The sequence below is a fragment of the Toxorhynchites rutilus genome, chromosome 3 (genome assembly GCF_029784135.1).
Source record: "Toxorhynchites rutilus septentrionalis strain SRP chromosome 3, ASM2978413v1, whole genome shotgun sequence".
NCBI lineage: Eukaryota > Metazoa > Arthropoda > Insecta > Diptera > Culicidae > Toxorhynchites > Toxorhynchites rutilus.
In genome coordinates, this window is record NC_073746.1 from 204,306,007 (window position 1) to 204,316,337 (window position 10,331).

General features: G+C 36.9%; 1 protein-coding gene across 1 annotated transcript; it reads right to left on the bottom strand.

Annotated features, from left to right (window-relative positions):
* Window positions 1-4,682: 4,682 nt before the first annotated feature.
* Window positions 4,683-9,415, bottom strand: LOC129776415 (dolichol kinase). The gene is made up of 4 exons (XM_055782041.1): window positions 9,179-9,415; window positions 8,660-9,125; window positions 5,397-5,783; window positions 4,683-5,343 (listed from the first exon to the last, which is right to left on the bottom strand). The coding sequence occupies exons 1-4, from the start codon at window positions 9,226-9,228 to the stop codon at window positions 4,849-4,851; spliced, it is 1,398 nt and encodes a 465-aa protein (XP_055638016.1). The 5' UTR covers window positions 9,229-9,415; the 3' UTR covers window positions 4,683-4,848.
* Between the last annotated feature and the right edge of the window lie 916 nt (window positions 9,416-10,331).

Here is a 10,331-nt window from a genome sequence, read left to right on the forward strand (position 1 = left end):
CAAACCTATAGTCATCGGTGACGTAGTAATCATCGTCGATCCTCAGCTACCCAGAAATTGTTGGCCGAAAGGCAGAATCATCCATACGAAGGTCGGATGCGATGGATGCATCCGGTCCGCCACAATTCAGACGGCGAAGGGGATTTACGAAAGGCCGGTATCGAAACTGGCAGTCCTGGATGTCCGGCGCGAGGAACAGTAAGCCAACCGGGAGTAGGCGTACCCGGGGGGAGTGTTATCATTACGCGCCTCTATCTGACTGGCAGCACATTCCATACATGCAAACTTAAGGAGGAATCGTACCTCGACCGATATATTACATGCCTAGTCCAAATGGTCAGCAGTGGTCAATAAAAAAAAGAAGAAGAAATCGAAGAAAGGGAAAATAGTTTCTGAGAAAAACAAAGGACAGAGTTGGAATAAAAGTTGACTAGAAAGGACGTATAGAATCTTTCCATAGTGCCTAAAGCTTATAGTAGAATATATATACACGTTACGATAAATGGAATACGTTTTCTAAAACGGTAAAAAATATACTTAAAACTAGTGAATTATACCTAATTAAAAATATTCTATCTAAGCTATATATACAGCGCGGCGTCTAAGTGTAAATCATAATTCTACTTAAATCTAATGAATCTTAAAGATTAAAATAATCATAGAGGTAAAAAATTTGCCTTAACCTAGTGAAAATTATGTCTAATTAAAAATGCTTACAAATGTAGATCAACCTAGGAGTTTCACATCAGAACATCAACGTAGTTGGCACCCGAGAAAACGCTCGTCAGGTCAACAGATTCTGATCGGGTGAAGATAGTAAACGTGAGTTACAAAAAAAAACTAAGTTCAATCAGAAAATATTCACACTATATTGTTTTATTGTTAGGAATTTTATAATTTTTCCAATCTGTTTGGAATAAAGAGGAAAATTATAAAAACGTAAACCATATCTATTTCGGTGCGCCAACACAAACAAATAATTGCTAAGCTAAGGTAGTGCCACGTCAACCTTGCGATTATATCATAGATATAATCCACCCATTTTTTTTTTAAATCTTTAAAACAGTTTCTTGCTAGTTGTACGTTTTTCTCATAATTCAGTGGACCGATATGGCCGAATTGTTTTTAGCATGTAATCATCTTATTATCTGAATTGGTACGTAGCGGTTTTTGAAAATTATGAAAATTGCCAAATATCAGCCATTTGAATAAAAAAAAAATTATAGGAGGTTGTGTCCAAGATACAACCGCATTGTTGACGTAGAACTACGCTGTTATTTTATATAAGTCGCTCATTTATACCTTCGGATATTATTCTATAATGCTGTGAAATTTTAGAAACAACTGCATAGTTGAATAATCTCTGAAATGGTTTTTTGACGTAGGACTACGTCTAACTTTTCAATATAGGGGCCCATTTAAATTATTCCGGTGTGAAAAAGTGTTCAGTTTTTGAACGCTAATACCTCCTCAATTAATGAATGGATTTTGGTTCCAAATAGACGCATTGATAGGAAATATCCTCAGCAATTGTTTATATGCTACACATTACGGTTTTTCAGCTCATATAAAGTTCAAATTGATGAGAAATTGGAAAAAAGAATTCCCTACTTTCCCATACATTTTGTCTGCGCTCCCGCAGCAAACAGCTATTCATTACAAGCAACCACGGGTACGGGCGAAACGTATGGACAAGGTGAAGGAGGGAGACAAAAAAGAGATTATAAATAAATATAGGCGGTCGCTACAACGTTAAGTATATGGCTATATAAAGTGAGCGATGTTGGGGCTTGGCCACATTCTATCATCGGACGCCAAGCAGGATGGACGATATCTTGAAATTGATTGTCAGCAAAAGAGATATCGCTGCACTTGCCGGGGATGTATGCGGTGCGATACCACAAGAGTGAGAGACAGGAGTTTCAATGGGATGTGGAGCAGGAGAGTCTATCGAAGTGTGTTGAAAACGGTGGAAGGGTCGCGCCGGTGAATGAGTGGCTAATAGCGCTCGATTTGATAGAATGCTAGAGTTTTTAAACACCTTTCCTGTTGACCGGTTGATCTGAAATTTGAAACACACCGTTATCTCTGCAGTCATTATAAAACTGCGTATTTCATGATCTTGAAAATCCAAGATGGCGACCGCTACAAAATGGCGGATTGCATATTTTCTCAAAGCCCCATCAATATGGGTATCAAATGAAGGACTTGACTAGTAGAACACAGTTATTCATGAGGAGTGCAAAACCCAATTATATCACGATACCAGACGGTAAATTCCTATTACGATATGCTTACTATCAACTGTGTGTTCGTTGCTGGCTGAACAATAACTTCTACAACATTTGCAGCGCACGGCATTTGCACGACAAATTTCTATATTTTCGTATTTGAATCTAAACGTTTGAGTGTTTGCTGAGTGCTGAGGTTTTATTTTATCCTTTGATTTCTTTCTGTAATTTTGTACATGAAAAGCTGCTCATTCTGGGATCTGTGCTCCATGATATTCGAATAATGGACATCCCTTGGTATAGTCCTACGTCTCTCGGTTATGTCCCCGACATTGCCCGCCCGTCCTTTTTCATTGTAGAATCAGTTGACAATAACTGATTGATGATTCATTCTTGCCCCCGCAGTACAATACACTAGCTGATCTTATGTCGCAATTAATGTCATGTCAATGCATTGAAAATTTACCTCGAACGCTATTTCGGTGGCCTTTTTCGCAATTGACATGAACTCGGCTACAGTCGATTATATACATGTTGCACCAGCACCATTATTCCACATCTCATAACTACATCAATATATCTTTGGCACTGCATGGAAACAACAACAATGACAACACTCACCAGTACTACTAGCTAGAAACTACTAGGAATATGAACACTCCTCATCATTTTGTGCTATTCTCAAAAGAAACGCTTCTGTTAATATTACTGACCTCGAAAAAAGTTGCATTACTTTCTCATGCTCGAGATAAGCACAGCTGTCACCCTTAGTGGAGGAAGTTTTGCTTCTGGCAAGCGAAACCTAATCACATACAAAATTCCAGAACGACATCTACTTTCTTCTTGGTGGCTGAACAAGCAAAAAAAACTCTTTTTGTTAATATCAACAACCTCGAAAACAGTAGCATTGATTCATTATGATCAAGATTAGCACAAATGCAATCCTAGTTGAAGGCAGTTTTGCGACTGGCACACGAACCCGAATAACTTATAACACTCCAGTACGACATTCAAGATGCCTGGTATTCTCCAAATGATTTTTTGGCGTACAACCTTAACGACTGCTTCGCCATAACGTCAGTTTAATGCATTAATGCAATGTCAAAGGCACCAACGAAGCCCTGCTTGGAAAAGACTGAATTATACCACACAGCTTGTACTCTGCTGTAACACCCATCGATGCGAATTCGCCGATGGGTTTGTCAACGTAGGATTCCGTTAGGCTATCTGTTCATTTTGGATATGTTTGAAGTATTAAACTCTTTGATAATTATTTGGTGGTCCTGAAAAGGGCCGTTTCGCCCCTAACTTGCATATATTTGCAATGCCGATTTCCCCCGGGCACTTTGGTTTAGATGTCTCTGTTAGGGAACACATTTCGGTGGGAACAAAAACTCGGCATTGTAAATATATAAAAGGAGGGGGTCCTTTTATATATTTACAATTCCGATTTCCCTCAGACAGCTTGGTTTTGATGCATCTGTTAGGGGACCGCCGCATGTGTTGTCAATTTCGACCTATTAGATGTGGGAACTTCCGTTAGGATAAGGGTTGAGATTTTTCAATTGTTCGATAGTTAGTGCATGACATATGTTATTTTATTCAATATAAAAATTGTTATGGAGTGCCAAAAAATTTCATCAATCCATCATGAAATGACTGAACAATAAGCGTTTAAAATAGGACAATTTTCAAGATGTGCTCGATTTTCGATTTTGTACCTCAATATGTTCCTGAAAAACGTAATCCTACGTCAAAAGGCAAACTACGCACTTTCAAAAATATCCATTTCGGAATATGCTGCAGAATTCGCCAGAAAATAACAATTACAACAATAACAATTTGCGAAAATGAAATAAAATAAAATGACGTTGTACCAGTAAAATATATACAGTTCGGACTCGATTATATGTAATCGCAATTTCACTTTCAACGTAAATTTTCGAATCCAATACATAATCGAATCACAAAAAAGCTATTTTTCTATTAATGTTTGACATTCCTACATTAATTAAAAAAATGTTTTCTTGAGAATCGATTATGTATAGGATTTGAAAATAATTGTTGAAAAAATGGCCTATGATACATAATCGAGTCCGACCTGTACTAAGACACCCGACATCATCAGCACGAGGGGAAAAAATCATCAACGGCGGTAGCAACGTATAACTATTGCATTCAGAATCTACGAAAACATCACTAATGAGCGAGCAGGTCTGTCGCAGATGAAAGACCAAAATACTCTCACATGGGAATGTATTCGTTTACAGTACACGACAGTAACAATAAATGTCGCATAACGTTTGACTGTAGTTAAAAATTCAATCGCGTGACTGTCACGGGGCAATGGAGGCGACAGTCATGAGATTACTGTCGTGATGCAGTACATTTGGTACCTCTGGTTGCAATATAAATAATACAATTATTTCAACAATGGAATGTTTTAAGCATAGTCACAACGTTTTTATTTTAAGGTTCTGGTTTTTGCTAGATCCCATAAATACAAACATTTCTTTTGTAGCTTCAACAATACTTTTTTTAATTTTTTTCAATTTGCTCTAGCAATCTTAGATTTCTTTACGAAATTAAGATAACAGGAACATTCGATTCACTTATATTAGATGGCACACAGGATGATGTAAGTAACCAAAGGCAGCACGAGGTTGTCTATTTGATTTGTTTTAGCTTCTACGAGAGCATTGACGATAATTGCGACTCCAGTATTTGCAGCTCTTACAGTACTCAGATGGATGAAGCTCATTTTAAACAAAATGAATACCATACCAGCTTGAGCAGCAATACTTGCTAATGTACCTTCAACAGACTTCACAGAGCCGGGCCACTTATGTTTGCCAAAATTATATCCACATACACTTGCCGCTGTATCGCCGATTCCTACCGACAAAACGCCTGCCATTAATTTTATCAAATTGTGTCCAGCCGAGTCTGTTAAATCGCAAACCACAGGATGTAACCACATTGGTAATGAGCAACCAACTAATAGATAAACGGGAGTCAACGCTACTGAACCTGTGTCCTTTTCATCAATAAAACAGATGACAACCCTTTCGAGTAGCTTGTAGATAGGCTGCAATTTTATAGCTCGAGCGGTCTGTGAATGGGAAACTTAATGTAATTATGTATATCAAGTAACATGCAAGTTACCTCCAAAATTAGTAGTAAAACCAGCATTAGTGTAGATGCAACATACAATAGTGTACACTGATACAAAAGGCCATGTAGATAAACCATGAGAATGAGAATGTGGAATATTTTCCGTGTGGTTGTATTGACTGTAGCACTACGGTTAGCTTGCCATGTTGCGAAAAGGCCGGTCACTAACAACAGAATCATGTAGAAAGCAATTGCTGCTATGCGCTTCAGGTCATTGAATATGAATTCCAGTAAAACGACAAATAAGATTTGTTCATATATCGGAAAAATAATTGTGCCTATGATAATAGTTGACGTCGTAGCCCAAAACATTACAGTGCCCCGGAAAATTCTGAAGCGGCATAGTGTGATGATAAGGCAGGTTGCAAGAAGAATAATCTGTAATAAACATTGCAGTTATGAACATAGATATATTAGTGAGGTGCAATATGTAAATGATGTAGATTAAAATAACTTATTACAATTCTTAGTCAAATAAGGTTTCTGCCTGTGCCACTTATCAGCAGTCAATTGTTTGACCAGGGCTAAAAACAAATGAAGCGACTAACTAAATGATTTTCCTGTGTGGAATTTGTTGGGGCGTTTTGTGACAATATTCTGTAGTTGAACAATTATTTCTCATCTCTTCAAAACCGCCTTTTGGATATCTCCCCTCGTACATGTCTGGCGATTGAATTGATCAGTTCGTCGCTTTAATATGTTTATCTTGTAACTAGCTTCCCATCGTTTACGTTTGCTTTAGGGCTTGAGATTCTGCTAGTTGCTATGTATACAACAGTTCTGTCCATGAATACTACTTCGCATTCCAACGTTCACTCGGTATTCCAGAACGTCGGCGATATCAATAGCAATGTCGATGATTTCAGATTAGAACTCTTAGCAAACGTTCAGCTAAGACTACGATTTTTTTTGTTCCAAGGCTAGAGGCGGAGAGGTTTGAGTGGCCGTGAATTCCAGACGAGAACTGTAGAAAACCAAAAATGGATTTGCTTAGATCAAGTATGAACGGCGATTACACTTGGAGACCGTATTTTATATCTATGTGCATTGTATATCCCTCCTGACGAATTACGCGAACGCGAACTTTTTGAGGTCCACTTCCAGTTGGTTTTCTCTGTTCTGGAAGTCGCTAAAGCAACAGACGAAGTCATCATGATGAGCGGCTTTAATCTTCCTATGATCTCGTGGAAGAAATAAAAATGATGTAGACTTCGCTGTGTAAAGTTTAGAAATTAGTGTAGACACAACGAATATGCTGACTTATTTATTTTTCGTTTCCGTTTTTAAGGCTTTTAGAAATGAGCACGGGTTATATACATATGCAATATTTCGAAAATTAAGCCAGTAATTGTAACATAAAAAATATAAAGCATAAATGCCATGAAAATGTGAGTTCATACGAGAAAAATGGTACCTATGTATTTATCACCGCAGCGCAATTTTTATCATGATTTTTTTTTATTTCATGACGTTATTTATTCTGAAGTCAATGTAATGGGAGCGAAGTTCCCATTTAACGAGGATAAGGAACCGAGTCGGCCGCCGACCCGCCGTCGGAAGTGGCGACCTATCACAACCAAACCTGTATTCCTCCGATTGCCCGGTTAGTTTGAAGCATAGGAGACGATCCTTTAGTTAGGGTTAGCGTTAGCGAGTGTCGGACGGCATTCGATTGCCTGGTGCATTACGTTTGCCCAGTTAATTTTTGCTTGAGATTTGAAACTGACAGCTTTCTGTCAGGCTTTGTGAGTAATTCTTGTTAATCGTGTGTATCCAAGCTGATCATTTTTTGTTTTCTTTTCCGTTTTCTCCTTTCTCATGTTTTTGGTTCTGTTCTTCTCACATTCGTGCAAGTAACGGCAGCAAAACCGGGTTTTTACGTTGTACTCGGTTGCGAGTAAACGTCAAATGATCCGAAAAATTACGAACGTACCCATACCATGACATTTGCATTGGCCTTAGCGTTTTCGACTCTGCGTGAAGAAGAGATGGTCGAATAATTTTGCCAAAAATGTTAATCCTGAATACTTTTATACTTTCAATTTATGTTTTGGGTTTTTATATCATTTTATTCTCGAGTTATGATTGCTTTTTAATTTAAAATAAAAAGTCAGTCAAAAAAAAGGCCAACCGAAAATGTATATATTACACTTCATTAGGAACAGTAGTAAGAAAAAATAATTGCGGCCCACGGCTGTCAAAAAAAAATGAAAATTCTAATGCGGCTCGCACCATGTCTATACCTGGCGACCACTGGGCTGCGTGATCCAAATGGCTGGATAGTGTGTATAATCGAATTTGAAAATCGATCATACATACAAAGTTAATAATTTTATTAATATATTAATGTAATTTAATTTATATATATATATATATATATATATATATATATATATATATATATATATATATATATATATATATATATATATATATATATATATATATATATATATATATATATATATATATATATATATATATATATATATATATATATATATATATATATATATATATATATATATATATATATATACATCTTTTTCATAAGTATGGAAAATATGCAACGTCGCTTTTTCTCGTTTTTGCTCTACCCATGCAATATTCAAATTTTTAGATATCAGTCAATGTATAAATATTATCATTTTAATAACGCTCATCAGGATTAAATATGAATGAAGCTTCTAATTAAAATAATAATAAGTCTATAGCTAAATATAGCTTCTAAGCTATATTTAGCTATAGATATTACAATCGGGTAAATGTTACTTCCGGGTAAATATTGCATTCGGGTAAATGTCGCATTCGAGTAAATGTTCATTCGGGTAGATGTTCCATTCGGGTACATGTCGCATTAGGGTATTTGTTACATTCGGGCTAATGTCTTTTGGGTAGCTATCGTACGGGTAACTATCTTTTGGGTAAATGGGACATAATCCGCTCTACTACCACTCATTTCTTCATGACCTTCATTACTGACAATATCTTAAAGCATGCTCAAACGGACGTTATTTCAATAAAACAACCGTATAGCTATTGCCGAACTGGACAGGCTCGGGCTTAACGGCAGCTTTAGGCAATGGTTCCAATCATACCTCACTGGCCGTCAACTAGGCGGCGTTATTGGTAATTGGCAATCCTCCTTTCACTCTTCGTACTTCATTACGGAACTGTTCAAAATGTTCAATCTCAAGTTTGTCGTTTCTTCTGTAAACTACCTATTATTCGATGCTTTGAAAAGTACTACTTACCTGTAAAACTATGTTTATGAGTCTTGTCTCAGATGTGATTCTCTCGTCAATAAATATTCGTGGTACGTTCAGGAATGCTTGGTAAAGAAAAATAACAAATCCCTGACAAACTATTGCTGCCTCGCCAAGCGTAAAGCATTGCGGCATTTCTCTGAGCACGCAGAAATAAACGTAGTTGTATAAAATTATTGTAGAAAATCCGCAGGCAATCGAGAGATAAATGTTATCACCCAAGCAAATATCCAAAAGGAAACTGATGAGACCAATGTTGAGCGCAGTACATATCGATTTTTGTGTTGATCGATGTGTTACGAAAGTGTAGACGGAATGCAGGAACAGACCAAAGCATACAATAGCTGAATGCCTATAGCTCGAACTGATTTGCACTTCGTCCAAAGTCCATATATTCATTGCATAACAAACAGTGAGAAGCACGGATAACCATAAGCCATCGTTTGCGGGTGTCCTAAAAGAATAAGAATATGTAATACTTTTGAGCCAAATATATCTAGTTCTTACCTTGGAACGATACCCGTATTTCCATATCTGTCCCTGAATTGTTTTTTCATTATTCAGAATTTTTAGATTAACATTAACATTAAATTTAGGGAATATTCGGAAGGGAAGGAACATGCACGCTTATAAATGTATGAACGCCGTTTATTAAACTTCTTCATTCAAGAATTCAAATTACTAAGTGTAATAATATCGAATGAAAAAGTACATGCGGTGCATACGGCTTGTTCATTGCATGAAAGAGTTCAAAACATGTATGCTGGATCCAGAGATGCCAGGTTTGAAGTCATGTAATCATTTTGAAGACATTTGATTTTGTGAAGACATTATGAAATATGTGAAGACATTTCAGTAAGATAGAATACGTGGGTTTTTGAGAGATATTATTTCCATTAAATTCTAACTATTGGTCAAAAATATCATCAAAATAAGTAGGGCTTTTGTCTCAGTATGTCTCAGTGTCATTCGCTCGCTTTTGTATAAGTGTCATTCGTTTACTTTTGTTCTTAGTAATCAACGGGGACTTTTATCTCGGTCATTCACTTGCTTTTCCATACTTTTCCAAGCAGAAAATCCACAATTTTTCAATATAGAATGAATTCAACGACAAAGCGACTTTTACTTCAAATTCTTCCAGCGGTCTGGCGTTCCGTTTGTGTGTAAAAACTGGAGCTACATTCGCTCAATCAACGGTTCATCAAGCTACAAAACATTACCAATTAAAATAAAAATTGAATACGCTATCAAACTTTGACCAATAGTAAATTATAAAGTTTCCTCCGATATGATTGTGAAGACATTTTTTGGTACCATGTGAAGATATTTGAAAAAATCACTTGGCATCCCTGCCAGTAGTAAATATCAAGGCGCCTAGAAGTATATCCTAAGGTGGGCCAACTTGCTAAAAGCACTCTTCAGCCATCTTGGAAGTCTACTGTGTTTTGTTTGTTAACAAAACACAATGCGCTTGTGCCCAAGCTCGCTCGTGATCAGTCTGTCTCTTTCTCGCTTCAAGGAAATAATTCCCGTTCTGCTTTCTTCAGTACTGTTTTCATATACCGCTCCCCTAACCAACCTTGTGACGAAACGGCCTCACCTTAGGATATACTTCTATGCGCCTTGATAAATATCAAGGAAAGTGAAGTGGAAGGTAAAA

Excerpts from the sequence above, each read along its gene's own strand:
- LOC129776415 (XM_055782041.1), bottom strand. The coding sequence starts at position 9,228 with ATGAAAAAACAATTCAGGGACAGATATGGAAATACGGGTATCGTTCCA. Across the intron at positions 5,784-8,659 it reads TCATAAACATAGTTTTACAG|ATTATTCTTCTTGCAACCTG; the intron begins GTAAGTAGTACT and ends TGTTTATTACAG. Across the intron at positions 5,344-5,396 it reads TTTTACTACTAATTTTGGAG|ACCGCTCGAGCTATAAAATT; the intron begins GTAACTTGCATG and ends TCCCATTCACAG.